Below are 16,142 nucleotides of genomic sequence, written 5' to 3'. Positions count from 1 at the left end.
CTTAAGTTAGTTCTTTTTTTTTTTCTTTTGTGATAAATCATAAAACAATAAAAAAAAAAAGAAAAAAAAAATAGTCAATGTAATAATAGGTCAACTTTTCTGCGCATGTAGAACTGTGGTGAATTATGTGAAAAATAAAAAAGGTTTTGCATTGTGGTATATTATTTGACCACAAGTTCCTAAATGCTGTGATAAATTGTTATATTACAAATAAGAAAAAAATATTTATTTAGGTTATTTAAGCCTACAAAATTAGTGATTTTATCAAATAATTTATGAAGCTACTTACCAACATTCATATCAGTTGTGTTTGATACAAATTTGATAAGTGCAAAAATGGGTGCTCAAATGTTTAGTAAAACAGTTTTTATTACCTGGGATGTTTCAATGTAACAAAATTTTGAAAAATATAGATTATAAGTAGGCATTACAATTACAGAAGTCTTTTATAGATATTTATTTTTTAAATCAGTTATGTTTCTAAGGTTTTGAAATACTACCTACTTGCGTAAACTTTTTGTTTTGCTAAAATGTAGATGATAGAGATATCAAATTCACTATGATATAGCGCAATTTATCGCTGTGGAGTTTCTTAAATAATTTTGATCTAAAGAAAAGATACCTGGATAACCCCAAAAAGACATACACGCCCTGACTAAACTATTAGAAAAATGGTTTATACCTTTTTGAACATTTAGGCTATATCTAAAGAAATGTACTAATAAGTCAACATATACCTATTTCAAATGAAAAAAAACTTTAACCCTCTTGGGGCGCCATCTAGCGTAAAAATAAAAATCTGAAAAAATTAGGCGATTTTTTTTCATTATTTTTATATTATTAGAAACAGTTTTTCCACTTAGGAACTTGATTTTCGAAAAAAAAAAAACCTGAATAACGAACGTCCTAATGTACATAGGTATACTGATAAAGAATTCATGTTTTAAATTGTCTAAATTTGGACAGTTATAGATAGTTTTTGGAGTTACCTAGCTATGCATCTTTTTATAGACAAAAAAAAAAAATAGATTTTATTATACCTACGTTTACCTATTTACTCTTATTTCCTTCTTCTAACTTATCAAGAGTCAAGGCAGGAACTTTGAAAACAAATTATCTATTGGTTCATTTTATAATCCTTGGAATCTGGAATTAGATAATTTTAAAATAGATTTTTATTTTACCTCAAACGTTTATAGTTTAACGTTTTCTTTGTTTTTTTTCTTTTTTAATATTATCTTGGTAGGTAATTGATGATTTTGATACCAAATGTCTTGTCAAAATTTTCACATTTTGTGAAAATTAAAAATCCCGACGGCAAATATTTTTTTTTTTTTTTGGAACATAGGAGAAAAATGCTTTCCACGTATAAGTTCGCATCAGTAAAGGTGTATCAATTCAAAAAGTTTTAAAATAAGCTTTTACACGGTAATTCAACGAAATATGTATATTTTATTTCTTACCTCTGTTTGTTTCATGAGAAAAAAGGTAGAACAGAACAGGACACAGCCGAACAATTAAATTTCCGATTTCAAAAAGGTCTCACCTCAATATAATTATTCCGTGAACTTCTAAAAATCTCGTATAAAATAAGAAACATCTGAAAAAAACATAATAAAAAGATATTTGTATTTTTGTAGTATAATGTAATAACATAAAACTTTCAAAATTTCTGTAATTTTCTATTGCTAACTGAGCCCAATATTAAAATCCATAAACAAATTCTTTTCATTCTGCACTACTTGGATTTTTTTGTTTGTTTCTTTTTCCTGAACATTTTCAATTTTCAGAGATGTGACTTTTTTAAAATTGCATATTCAATTTATTTAATAAAGCAAAATTTTCTATAGAAAAAAAAACATTCATAAGAACTAAGGAAAGTGAGATCATACAAAACTGAATTTGCCACAATACCCAAAATATACTTTTCTGAATTCGAATCCGAAGTCAGAAATATTCGATTTGCCTCCATTTTTTTAAATACTCGCATTACCGTTATAAAATTAAAAAAAAAAAACGTTATTTTGACTGTTTTTGAACAAATTTTGTTCCGATTTTTATAATAACTGTTTTTCTTCTTCGAAAAACTGTTTAAATCTTTCCCATATCTCTTGTGCGAGATACGTATCTTAAGTTTAAGTTAATAAGAAAAAGTCTTATTACTACCTACTTAAACTTAAGATATCCCGCACAAAAAAAAAGAGATATCGAAAAAAAATTTAAACAGAGGTTTTTGAAAGAAGAAAAACAGTTCTCAATTCTCATAACTTAGTTGAAATAAATTATCACACATTAAAGCAGTACTTGAAAAACAGTCAAAATAGCGTTTTTTTGCATTTTATAATGGTAATATTTTAAAATCGGAGTCGAATTGAAAAATTCTTACATCGTATTCGAGTACAGCACCATTAAAACCTTCAGAAAAGTATTTTCTTACATATTTAAGTATATATTTCATACCATTACCTAAAACAAAAAGAATTTCGTTCAGCTTCATAGTTCACAAGCTTTGAATTGGAACAAAATTTCAATTTATGGAATCAAATGGATTTTATAACAATTTAAAAAGGTTTATCGCCAGTGACAAAGATTTCCGTAAAGTTTAATAAAATGCGTTGAAATCACAATCAAAATTAATTTCTTTAATTTTTTTAACCAACTAACGAGTTACGCTTGTTGATTGTTTCTGGGTTATTGCACAATTGCAAAAAAAAAAAATTGACTCAAATTCTTGAAAACGTACAGCAAAAAATTTGAAAAAATTTCTGGTATTTCAGTAAAAAAAAAAAACTGTAATAAGCCTGTATAATCAGTAAAAAAGAATGTGTGCAGTCCCAAAACTTTTACCTTTTACCCTTCACATTTGCCAAAATGACACAAATCACGTCAAACACATCAATTTTGTACATTTTCTGACCATAATTTTAAAAATGGTCCAACTCCCCGCTAAAAAATTGTTCAATTTCAACTTTAAGCAAAATTGTAATAAAAAGATTTTTCTTGCTCCTCCATTTCTTTCCCCAATTAAATACGTTAAGGTCGTCGCTTTTGAAAAATGCAAAAAGAGACATCGCTAGCTTTTATAATAGAGGGCACATTTTATGATTTTTATAACTATTAACGGTCAGTACCTATAATAATCAAAATTAAAACAAAAAATTAATTCTAAAATACTTACATTTTTTGTATTCAAAATAATTTCTGAACTCGTAATTATTTCATCACAGGTACTTCTTAATGCCATGCGCTAGATTTTCAAGAACAACAATTTATATTTTTTTTTTCTTATTTTGTTTTTCTCAAATAAATACGCCCATATAACAGCAATAACAGACAAAATGATTAAATCACCACCTCAGGTTAATCAGATTCAAATACAAATCAATACATTAAATCTTTGAAAATCAATTTAAAGGAGTAAACAAAATTATGAATGCAATAATTAAAATAAAAAAAAAAACAAGTTAAGGGATGGAAATTTTTCACAATTGAGTTCCTCAACAGGCACGTGCTTTAATTTGTGTATAATAATAATAATTTTTCAAATTCATCAATGAACTTTGCTTGAATGGACGTTTCTACTGTAACAGCCAAACTATATTTTGTTCAATTTTTTCAATTCTTTGTGAACTTTTGGTTAAGATTTTGTTTCTGCTAAAGTCGCTTCATGAAAGCTAAAAAAATATTTAATCACACAATTTTATACAATTAATATCCATAGATCTCATCCATTTTTAACACATTTTTACTGAACTTAACTCTATTCCAAAGATTTATTTTTAAACCTGCATTATTATTTTTTTTTTACAGACTTAAACCTTTGTACAAAATGTTGAAAACATCGATTAAAAAAGAAATCACTGATATTTCACTGCGAAAAATGGATCATCGACGCCAATCAACCACATCAGATTCATCTGTTGAGCCTATGGATTTGGGACGTTCAAATTCAAAAATCTCCACAGATACAATAGATCATAGCAGTAGCACAACATTGCCAACAACAACACAAATTAAAGATGCCATTTTATCAGATGCCAATACAAAGTATCGCTATGAATCCGATGCCGACGAGTCAGCCGATGATAGAGATAGAGATCATCAACAAAGAAGGTCACACAGTCAACATCACTATCACCATCGTCGGCGGACTACAAATTCTGGACGTGATAAACGCACTGTCCTCATGGAATGCACCGACAGTCCACATTCATTGCGAAAGAAATTTCGATTTAGCAACAGCAGCAGCAACAGTAATAATAGCAATAACCAAAATAATGCTATACCTGCTACTGACACTGTGATCAATTTAAAATCATCAAAAACATCGAATAATGATTCATCAATAAAATCAACAACTACAGCTTCAGCAAATCTGACAACAACAACAAACAACGAATCTGGGTTTGTGGATGCTAGCATAAGTCAAAATTTAAATACATCAGGTTCATCGGCAACATCATCCACATCATCATCATCGCCAACATCATCATCATCGGCTTCACCATCTGCAAGTAATATTGCGTCGGCAATATCGAGCCCCGAGTCGGGTATGGGTGAACGTGATGATATGAAGTACCTTTGCCCAATTTGTGAAGTTGTATCGGCGACACCACATGAATTCACCAATCACATTCGATGTCATAATTATTCATCTGGTGATACCGAAAATTTCACTTGCCGCATATGCTCCAAGGTTAGTATTATTTTTTTTTTTTTTATTGAATACATATTTTTTTTTAAAGGTACCTCTACCAAATATAACTGCTACCTAGTACCTATTTAGATGAGGTGTGGCTATAAGAAAGTGACACAAATACCTACCTATTTGAAAACATTTTTTATGCTAAGATTTTATAACCTTTTTTTAATTTAATAATTTCGGGTGCTAAAGTGGAATGTTTTATATGTTAAAAAATAATAATTTATACTTTTTGTTCATCCTTACGGTTTTTTAAGATCTTAAATCGGTAATTTTTTCCAAGTCTAATTTTTTTTTTTAATTTTTTTAAATCTTCTATTGTCCCTGAGTAAAGAACTTTTGAATAATTTGTTTTTTAATTTCCGAATAAAAAAAACATAGAATTTCTAAAAAGAATTATCTTTAAAAATCGAGCTATGGACTGGGTTCAAATTCAGGCAACATGTCTCAGAATGTTTTCAGAGTGGAACGCTTTATTTCATAAATTAATACCGTAAAACCGGGTGATTTTGGCCTGGCGGGTGACTTTGATTTTGACATGGACACTTTTTTAAAAAATTGTTAATATATGAAGGATTTGTCTGATTTTTTCCAAGTTTCTTTGTAAATTCGTATAATTTGATGAATTTAAAAGTGATCATACTAGCTTTATTTAATTAAAATTAGAAATTAATTTATATTAAAATTTAGTTTTCTTCAAAATGCTAAAAAAAAAAATACCTGAAAATGTTGGATGGGTTGAACATATTGCAGAAATAGGATTGCCAAATGACTTTAACTCCGTTATGTGTATTGCTTTGCAAGTTGAATTTCTTTCATTCTACTCTTGTAACTATTTCACAAAAATTAATTTTAATTTTTATATAAAAAATGCCATATGGTAGGGTGACTTTGGCCGGCATATCGGGTGACTTTGGCCGGGTGGCCAAAGTCACCCTCTTAATTTTTGCACTAGACTTTGTTTTTATATATTATTATATATTGACAAAACTTATATTTGGCAATATAATAAGAAGGTTATCAGATCATGCATATCAACATTTGGCAGCACTAAATTGTAGTTATAATGTAATACACATATGCAATGTTTGGCAGCACCAATACATAATTTAAATGTAATCACCATCCTGATGCTTGCTATAACAACCACCAGCATACACATATAAAAGGAAGTTCATAAACTTATATGAACATTTTAGAGAAGAATTAAGATGCCGAACACATACAAAAGGACGGGGTTCGAAAAGCCTTACAAAAACTATACCCCTGAAACATTGGAAGATGCTTTATTACAAGTTCGAGAAGGGAAAATGTCATTAAACAAGGCCGCAAAAGAGTTCAACATCTCAAGATCCACGCTCCAAAACAAAATTAAGAAGCTTCACACAAAATCTGTTGGTGGGCCAACCGCTCTTTTGGAAGACGAAGAAGCCTGCATCGTAAAAATGCTTCTAACAACGAGTAACTGGGGATTTCCACTTTCAACCCTCGATCTTCGCCACATCACCAAGAGGTTTCTCGACAGAAAGGGCAAACGTGTTTCCAAGTTTAATAACAATTTCCCAGGGAAGGATTGGGCACATTCATTTCTGGAAAGGCACAAAGACCAAATAACTTCTCGAATGTGCCAAAATATTACTCCAGCAAGGGCAGCCATATCAGTCTCAACAATGTCTAGCTACTTCAACAACTTGGAAAACAGTTTGGAAGGTATACCACCTGAAAACATCAGCAACTATGACGAAACCAATTTTACAGACGATCCAGGATCCAAGAAAGCCATTTTCTCCAGAGGCGTTAAGTATCCAGAACAAGTTATGGCCCATTCTAAAAGCTCAGTTTCTCTCATGTTTTGTGGCACAGCAACAGGACAGTTGTTGCCTGTTTACGTTGTTTATAAAGCCAAAAATGTTTACAAGAACTGGATGGAGGGTGGTCCACCTGGCTCTCGATATAATGCTACATCTCATGGTTGGTTTGATAACAGGGTATTTTCCGATTGGTTTCAAACTATCTACCTCCCTTACGCCCGGAGGTTAACTGGTCCAAAGGCAATCATTGGTGACAATCTTTCGAGCCATTTTTCAGAAGATGTTATCAAACTAGCTGAAGAAAATAATATCAAATTTATTTGCCTTCCCCCCAATTGCACTCATATTGCTCAACCACTAGACGTAGCATTCTTTCGACCTCTTAAAACATTATGGAGGAAGACTTTAACAGAGTATAAGATTGCTAACTCGAAAAACAAAACAGTGCCGAAAGATGTGTTTCCTAGGCTTCTAAAAAAAGTCTGGGACAGGTTACATGAGAACGACAAGGCAAGAGAAAATTTGATATCTGGCTTCCGGGCAACTGGAATTTATCCATGCGATAGGCAACAAGTTTTAAGTAAACTCGACAAAACTGAATCAAGAACAAATAATACTACCAGCAACATGATGAACCTTAGCGATTCAGTATTGGACTATATGAAGAGCCTTCGGACCCCGGATACCTCAACCAGGAAGCCAAGAAAGAAAAAAGTTAACACTGAACCAGGTGCTAGTGTCACTATGGCGGACTTCACATTATCGTCGAGCGTTTTAACACATTCTCCCAATGTAGATGCACCCGATGATGTCACTGAAGAAATGTCCACGGATCAGCCCGGCCCCTCAAAAATAAGTCACAGACGGAAGCCAAGACGCCGCAAGGCAAGATTATATTTCATTATTTTATTGATGAAATAAATTAACTAGGTTTGTATGTTAACAGGTCATCGTTTCATCAGACTCCTCAACCATCAATACCACTCTAAACTCGCTCCAGTCTTTGTCTTTGGATGACTCGGACAGTGTTAACCTCGCTTCTTGGCAAGAGCAACAAATTATGATTGACGAAGATATGATGGCCAGCGAAGAATCGTCCATAAAGGCTGGTGACTATTTTCTGGTCAAGTTTCCAGTTAAGAAAAAATTAACATTTTACGTCGGCTGCATCTTAAATGTTGATAACGATGAGGTTACAGTGTCATTCCTGCGAAGAGGTGCTGGGTACAGCTTCATATACCCAGAAAAAAAAGACGTTGCACAAGTCACCAAAAGTGATCTGGAGAAGAAACTTCCTGTTCCAACGGTTGACCGCAGAGAGAGACTATTTTTTTCCATATCATTTGAAGGATATCAAAATTTATGCTAATTTTAAGGTTTTGTTTTTTTTAATCAAATAAAAACCCACATGTTTTAAAAAATCTGGTCTTTCATTTGGGGTGGGTTAGACTGACGTGGTACTTGTAGTTGAACTGCAAATATAGCAAACGTCCTACCGGCCAAAGTCACCCGGAATGGAGGGTGACTTTGGCCACCCATATTTTGGCAAATATCTATAGAACTGTCGGACAGATTTCTTCAAGATTAATCATACCTATAGAATGAGCGAAGTAGGTAAATTGGTTGAAATCTTCATTTAAAAAAAAAAATTATTGCAAAAGTTATTCACATTTGAATTTGAAAACGTGCCAAAGTCACCCGGTTTTACGGTAATGCTTTTGGTTTATCCTTTGGGTTTTCAAATTTTGAAGACCGGTAATTTTTTCCAAGTCTAATGGAAAAAGACTCAGAGCGGGAAGCAGTTGTAAAACCCACAGCACAAAACAGTGAATGCTGAATGCTTCAGGAGCCACTTGCACTTTTCTGGTACTTTTTTTTTTTTTTTGCTGACTTCTGATTGCGAGTTACCATCAATGTTTTCAAATTTAATTGATTTTTAGTAAAACATCCCAAAAAAATAAACATAGACTTTACATATCTTTAAATATCTAACGTTTCTCTACAATTTTCTTCCTATTCTCTGATAGGTTCTATCATCTGCCTCTTCATTAGATCGCCACGTATTGGTGCACACTGGTGAGCGACCCTTTAACTGCAAATATTGCCAATTGACATTCACTACAAATGGCAATATGCATCGTCACATGCGAACCCACAAACAACACCAACAACACTATCATCGCAATTCAAATGGTACAAAAGGTGCAAATGGTAGCAGCAATTCAAGCTTATTACCGAGTGTACCATCAACTAATCAATCGTCAGCAGCTCAAACATCAGCCACCGTAAGTTCAGCTTTAACATCAAAAACGTCCACGACAACGACGACAAACACTAGCAATGGTGGTGGTGGTGTTTGCAATAGCAATGGCGACACATTAGCGGGTGAAGGAGATGGTTGTGGTGGCGAAAGCTATGACAGTGATGGTGGTTGCTCAACAGATTCATCGAGTGGCATCAGCCAAAGTTCCAATAACAACAATAACAGCAATATCAACAACAAAAATATAAGCAATTTCAAACGCAAGAGCACCGACAGCTTAGAAGACTTGTCCATTATGAAACGACGCGTGAAGACGACCATTAACAATAACAATATCATCGATAATATTCATGCTATCCCTGAGAAGAGTGTAACTGAAGTACCAAGTGACATCGAAGATGTTAAGCAACAACAACAACAAAAGCTTTTCTGCCCCGTGTGTAATCGTGATGATTTCGTTGGGATGCTTGCATTGGGAGATCATATGGATAGCGATCATTCTGATATTCCAGCTAAATGTCGTCATTGTGATGTTGTTTTTAAAACTCACAAACAACTTAACGTACATCCGTGCACGAGTAAACTTAAAATTACCCAAGGTTTTAAGGATTTGACATTTGTTGACTTCTCGAGTGAGAAATTCCCATTGATTGCAAAGTCTCTATGCGAACAGAGTGTTCGGGCGCCAGTTGGAGGTCAAAAATTCGAGTGCTCGAAATGTTACCGAGCATTTCCCTGTGCCAGTTCAGTTGAAATTCATGAGAAAGACTGTTCGACATCAGGTTTGAATCTATTTGTTGACTTTCCCAACCGAAAGCAAAGAGCTTACAGTGAAAGCTCTGGAAATGCCGATGATGATGATAATCGGCGTGAGGAATTCTTCAATCGGTTATACTTAACAAACAAATCAACCGCACAAAGCATGACCAGTTTGTCAGTATCCTCACCATCTTTGTCCGATGTGAAGTCCTCTGAGCTTGAAAAGACACCAGTTAAGAACTCCCAGTTGGAACAATTCCAGGACACTAAAGAGCTTGCTGACATTCAATCGATCCTCAATATAACTTCGTCATCATCAACAAGCAATTTTCTGCGTAATTTTGAAAATTCTGTTAATGCACCAATCAGTAATTATGGTGCAGAAAACGGCGAAGAAGAAGCTCAAGATGCATTCACCTCAGAATTTCGTAAGATGAAACTTCGTGGAGAATTTCCATGTAAACTCTGTACCGCGGTCTTTCCCAACTTGCGCGCACTCAAAGGTCACAATCGAATACATCTTAGTGCTGCTGGTGCAGGACCTTACCGATGCAATATGTGTACATACTCTATTCATGACAAAGCAGCTCTTGTTCGTCACATGCGCACACACAACGGCGATAGACCTTATGAATGTGCCATTTGTAATTATGCATTCACAACAAAGGCCAATTGTGAAAGACATTTGCGAAATCGTCATGCAAAAACAACACGTGACGAAGTAAAACGTGCCATTATCTATCATCCATCCGAAGACTCAAATTGTGATGATGCCATGAAAAAGTTGCACATGTTCTCATCGCCTGAATTCGATCAGGACGAGATGGAGCAACTCCATCCACCCAAAGATCGATCAACTCCGGTTTCTCATTTGAAGGAAATGCTTCAAGCCGAATCAAAGCCAATGAAAATTCAAGTAAAGAGTCTTGAGAAATTGATTGATAAACCATCATTCAATCAACCTGATGACTTAGAGAAAGATCATGAGCCAATTATTATACCCCAACAAGAAAAAGATCTCGCTAGACCAATTGATCTTAGTATGGATGCATTGGATTTAAGCAAAAAATCTGTTAAAGCCGAGAAAATCGAAGAGAAACGACCTCAATCTCCTCCATTACCAGCGTCACATTTAAATCCAATTCGTCCACAAGCCGGTGAACCGAATATCGATATGCGACTTCTTGAGAAAAACCAACAGCTCTTGCTGGCTCAGCAAAGACTTCTCAACGAAGCAATGCCAAAAATGGATCCTGCACATTATTTCCAACTATCTCAGCTGTACAATAACTTGGTGTTCCAGCCGGCACTTAATCCTTTTTTCCTACAAAACTCCTTTCTTTCAAACAACATCAGTGATTTGAATAAATTTGGTCCCATGGTGAATCCTCTCTTCACTGGAACACCTGTTGATAGCCCGATTGCACGTGGCGAAAAACCAAATCAACAAAGTTCACAGCCAAAGCCCGCTCAAGAAGAGCTCAATTCGTCAATAAAACAAATTAACACCCAAGCTCAATCTCCAGTGCCAGCTCAGAGTCAGCCATTGCCACGGAATCCAACACCATCTCTATCGCAAATGCCAGTTTTGCCAAGAAGTCATCAGCACTTGATGAGTGGAAATCATCCTTCGGGAATGCTTCCATCATCTTTGCCCAATTCTGGTCCAGTTAAAATGGTTATCAAAAATGGAGTTCTCATGCCGAAACAAAAACAAAGACGTTACCGTACTGAACGTCCTTTTGCATGTGAACATTGTTCGGCACGATTCACTCTGCGTTCCAATATGGAACGTCATATCAAACAACAACATCCGCAATACTGGGCACAACGACAACGCAGTGGTCATCATATTATGCGTGGTCGTGCTAATAGTTCCTCTATACACTCTCACTTGCAGTCAGCTCACTCCCCTTTGGAAACGCCCCATCCAATAAGCAATAGTGGCATGATGACAAATCCCTTGAGTGCCATTTCCGATCAAGTTAAATATGCGATACTTGCCCAACAACTAAAAACCCGCAAGGAAACTGATATTCTGCAACAGGCCTTATCTCAAGGTTCCAACAGTGTACTTGCCCAGAATCCAACATCAGCTATAAGCAGTCTCCGTCAATCACTCAGTGCATCGTCGAATACCAACAATGGCAGCACTGAAGATGATGATCCTAAACTAGTTATCGACGAAGATGACGATGAGCAAGAAGATGAAGAAGAAGACGAGGAAGAAGAAGAATGTGAAGATAGAAAGCCAGAAAATTTGACCAAATTTCAAGACTTTCCCGAGCAAACCCCTAATGAAGCTGCAAAAAAAGTCGCTGAATCTATTCTCGAGCAAGCAATGAAAGCTGGAACCACTAAGAGTTCATACAATAACGATGAAGATCGTGATCGAACGGTTGGTAAAGATTTTGGCCTCAAATTGTCGAAAAATATGATTGCTCAAGCCGAATCTGTGGGCAAGTTTTTGAAAGAAGTCGCCAGCTCACCATTTAAAGATGAGTCAAATGACTTGGTATCAGTTTCAAAGTTAGTTGATAACGCAACTAATTCTATGTCTTTTAACACCTATTTCCGACCCAGTGACGTTGTCAATCAAATGGAACAAAGTGATGAAGAAGGACTTGTGGCATCGGGAAGTGCATCGGAAAGTAACAACTCTGGTCCTGAAGACATGGTCAGCTCACAAGAACCAAAGAAAAAATCTGCTTACAGTTCAGCACCTAATCGTGTTTCCTGTCCATATTGCCAGCGAATGTTCCCATGGTCCAGTTCTTTAAGGAGGCACATTCTCACTCATACCGGCCAAAAACCATTTAAATGTTCACATTGCCCGCTGCTCTTCACAACCAAAAGCAATTGTGATCGTCATTTGTTACGAAAACATGGAAACGTTGAATCAGCTGTGTCATTGTATGTTCCTATTGAGGATGTTAATGAACCTTTGCCAGTGCCCAAATCTGTTGAAGAAATAGAACTACAACAACAGCAACTGCTTCTTCAACAAAAACAACAAAAAAGGTTAGAAGAACTTAAAGAAATGGAAAAAATCCAACCGGTTCAACAAAAACCAGTCGAAGGAAATCAAGAGCTGACAACGAATATTGCTCCAACACCCACAATCTCTAATAATGTCGCTTCGTCTAAACTTGAAACTATTCCGTCCTCTCAAATGATTTCCTCGTCTCCAGTGATTTCATCTTCAGAGTTGCCATTCAAGTGCCATCTGTGTGATAGTTCGTTTGCGGAGCGATTCCAATGCCTCGATCACATTAAAATCCATCATGCTCAAGAATTTTCCCTACTTCTGTCGAAAGGTGCGATTGACAATGAAGCCGATATAAACAGTCAAGTCCAATCCACTGAAGATGATGAAAAACGCGACGAAAGTCGAGGCAAGTATCCAGATTACACTAATCGCAAGGTAATTTGTGCCTTCTGTATGCGTCGTTTTTGGTCCACTGAAGATTTACGTCGTCACATGCGAACACATTCTGGGGAGAGACCATTCCAATGCGATATTTGTCTACGAAAATTCACCCTAAAGCACAGCATGTTGCGACACATGAAAAAACACAGCGGTGGCAGTCATTCTAGCAATGGCAACGCCAATGCCGGCAACAGTGGATCTGATGTGTCTGATGATGAACAACCACCATCTAGTGTTATGCTTGCCAATGCCTTACGTTCTCACAAAATCCAAGAACTTTTCTCAAAGGTCAACAGCGAATGGCGCAATAATCGAATGTCGGGTGAGCACAAAGAGAACATCGAAGAGCACAACAACCAGTCCGATCTTATTGGTAATTTGCTGGGAATCAGCGATCAAGGCATTCTTAATAAATTGCTATCGTCAGCTGATGAAGCTGCTAAATTTCTTGGTGTTGAAAAGTAGAATTCTTTTGTAGGCTCATTATATATATTAAGTCTGTCATTCCTTATGTCTCTCTTATTATTTTTTAAAAAAATATTTAAAAGCGTTTTTAACTTAAAAGGATTCAAGATTTTCGTTGATTATAAATATTTTTTGTCTAAATGACCCGGTTCAATGTTTTCTATTTTATGGCTTCTAATTGTTCAACTGAATCAGTCAGAAGCTTTAAAGTCGTTATGTTGTGATGAACCTAGTCATATTATGACATTAACAATTTTTAATGTCGAAATATCTTGTTTCAGTCTCAAGTCGAATTCGAATTCCCTCTCTAGTCAATTGCTTATAAAAACAGAATAAGTAACAAAATACATAAATTTAAAACAAAAATGTATAAATCTAGAAGTACATTAATTTCGGCTTTTAACGCCAAATATATCTTTAGTTTTAAGTTGTAAATTAATTATTATTTAAACCTGACTCATATTAAACAAAATAATAAATTTGGTCAAAGAGTTTAATAATTTAGTACTGTTGAGCTATACCAAAGCAAATCAAAGACAAGAGACATACATACTTATATAAACTATATACCTTACTTGGTTTTTGTAGATTTAAGATTTTAGATATATAAGGACATTAAAATAAGATATCCTTTTGGAAAGTATATTTATTTAGATTCAAAAAAAAAAAAAAACTAAATTAAAAAAATAAAAATAAAAAAAAAAATTTGTAAAACACTGGTGTAACCAAAACTATTTCGTATTCGATATAATTTCTGAAACGTTAAACAAAATCAAAATTAGATCAACAACTTCATAGATGTTGTTGGATAGAAAATTTAATATAATAAATACAAAAAAACATTCAAAAATATATTATATAAATTATAAAATAATAATAATTTTAATAAATTAACTATGTGAATTTCTAGTAGGCTCTTAGAATATAATTATCATTGCGATTTAGTTTAGTAAGATTAGAATGAAACTTTAATGAGACTTTTATTAACAAAAATAAAAAAATAAAATGTATGCCTTCTGCTCGTGCATTATCTATATCTATGCTTAGACTTACTAACGGCTTTCGATTAAATCATAAATTTTCAAAAGCCGTCACCACCAACTTGTGGCTTGTTGTAGACTTATATAAATACTGATATAATTTTCATTCAAACTTTGCTGACTTATAATAAATAAATTTAAAAAAAAATCTATAACGATGAATAATCATCTATTTATTATTTTAATTTAAACAACAAAAAACTAATTAATATTATTTTAATTAATTTAAGCTTTTGCTTTTATTATTATTATTATATATTAGTTTTTAATTTTTAAATTCAGTTTTGTTAATTTATTGTGATTATAATTTCTGTATTTAATTATTTGAACATTTTTTTTTTTTGTTCTTTATTTGCCAAATGATTTTATTTAAAAGACATACACAATTGTAGTAACACAAGTGTTTAAAAATTTTATGCATTATAAACAAAAAAAACAATAAATTTTAATAGAATGTTAACTATAAATAAATTAAAAAACGAAAATTTAAAAAAAATATATATTTAAATATTTTTATTTAATGGCAAATAAAATATAAAAACGCATACAGCAATAACCAAAGCATCTTAAGTGTGTAAAACTTACATAGTTCTATATGGAAAACAAAAATTATTATACTATGAGAAAAATAAAGAAATAATAAAAATGAAACAATAAGAGTATTCGGAGTTTTTTTTTTCTTATTAGAAAAGAAGAAATATATTTGTTTGGATTTAGTAGTCAAGTGTATATTCAATTGACACTTATATTTTACTTCGTGAATTCACTAAGATCGTGCATGAAATAGAAACCATGTAATATCATCCATAATTTTTTGAAAAAATGTATACTGATAGATCAGTAAAAACTTCAGGTAGAGGATTATAAAATTCGAACTTACAAATGTTTTTAGTCACAAAAATGAATGAAAGCACCATTTTTGAATGTTTATATTTTTTTAGGTTTTAATAAAGTTGAAACAGGGCAATGCAAATTTTAAAAAAGTCAAGCTCAGTCAGATATGACTACAGACGCTTTCTAATAGTGCATGCAAAAACCTTTCAGTCCCCGGATTTAATTTTTACTTGCGATATAGGTGCAATATATGAAGTTATGCATTCGTACAAAAAAAAAAATGAGAACAACCACACATGACATGACATCCGTCTGCCTGTATAAGACAGACGGATGGGCCGATTGACATCAAACTTGGTATGTGTAGCTTTATTTGGAGACTCTCTTGGAATTAATTTTTTTGGACCAAAACTAACGGTACCTTTCATATAAAAATTTCGGATAAGTTTAATTTTCTTGAAAACGGCTCCAACGATTTTGTTTAAAGAATTCAAGTATTAGTTTAGGCAAGGTCTACCTTTGGAAGAGAAATTCTTTTGTTTGAAAATTATTACTAACGGTACCTGCGATAGAACCATTTTTTTTTTAGATCTGATTTTCTGCTAAAAACATTTACATAATTTCAATATGAATTAAAAATAAAATTTAAAAGAAAATAATTTTGATGTAAAATTTTTTTTTGAAAATTCACGTTATTTAACCCCTAACTTTAATTTTGCCTAACTATACCTTTACTCCCAAAATTTGCTTGGTCTAATAGAAAAAAGATTGCTTTATTCAATAAAGGGCCAAAAAATTTTACTCCGGAAAAATTTAAGTACTTTTTTGAATCCAAAAA

General features: G+C 33.5%; 2 protein-coding genes across 3 annotated transcripts in view; both read left to right on the top strand.

Annotated features, from left to right (window-relative positions):
- The window catches only part of LOC129910993 (ras-responsive element-binding protein 1), a 79,487-nt gene extending 64,985 nt beyond the window's left edge, over positions 1–14,502 (top strand). For both annotated transcript variants that reach the window (XM_055988620.1, XM_055988619.1), the window contains exons 2-3: positions 3,811–4,696; positions 8,541–14,502. In XM_055988620.1, coding sequence (XP_055844595.1) covers positions 3,830–4,696; positions 8,541–13,430 — 5,757 coding nt within the window. In that variant the 5' untranslated portion in view covers positions 3,811–3,829 and the 3' untranslated portion in view covers positions 13,431–14,502. The remainder of the gene's footprint in view (positions 1–3,810; positions 4,697–8,540) is intronic.
- Positions 5,335–8,214, top strand: LOC129910998 (uncharacterized). Its single transcript, XM_055988631.1, has 2 exons — positions 5,335–7,398; positions 7,460–8,214. Exons 1-2 carry the CDS (start codon positions 5,914–5,916, stop codon positions 7,880–7,882), a joined length of 1,908 nt encoding a protein of 635 aa, XP_055844606.1. The 5' UTR covers positions 5,335–5,913; the 3' UTR covers positions 7,883–8,214.
- Positions 14,503–16,142: the final 1,640 nt, after the last annotated feature.

This window comes from Episyrphus balteatus, chromosome 2 (genome assembly GCF_945859705.1).
Source record: "Episyrphus balteatus chromosome 2, idEpiBalt1.1, whole genome shotgun sequence".
Taxonomy (NCBI): domain Eukaryota; kingdom Metazoa; phylum Arthropoda; class Insecta; order Diptera; family Syrphidae; genus Episyrphus; species Episyrphus balteatus.
This window is presented reverse-complemented; position numbering and strand designations above follow the sequence as displayed.

What these genes read in the sequence shown, in the direction of transcription:
- LOC129910998 (XM_055988631.1), top strand. Translation starts at nt 5,914, where the DNA reads ATGCCGAACACATACAAAAGGACGGGGTTCGAAAAGCCTTACAAAAAC. An exon ending in GGAAGCCAAGACGCCGCAAG is followed by an intron (nt 7,399 to 7,459) that starts GCAAGATTATAT and finishes GTATGTTAACAG; the next exon opens with GTCATCGTTTCATCAGACTC.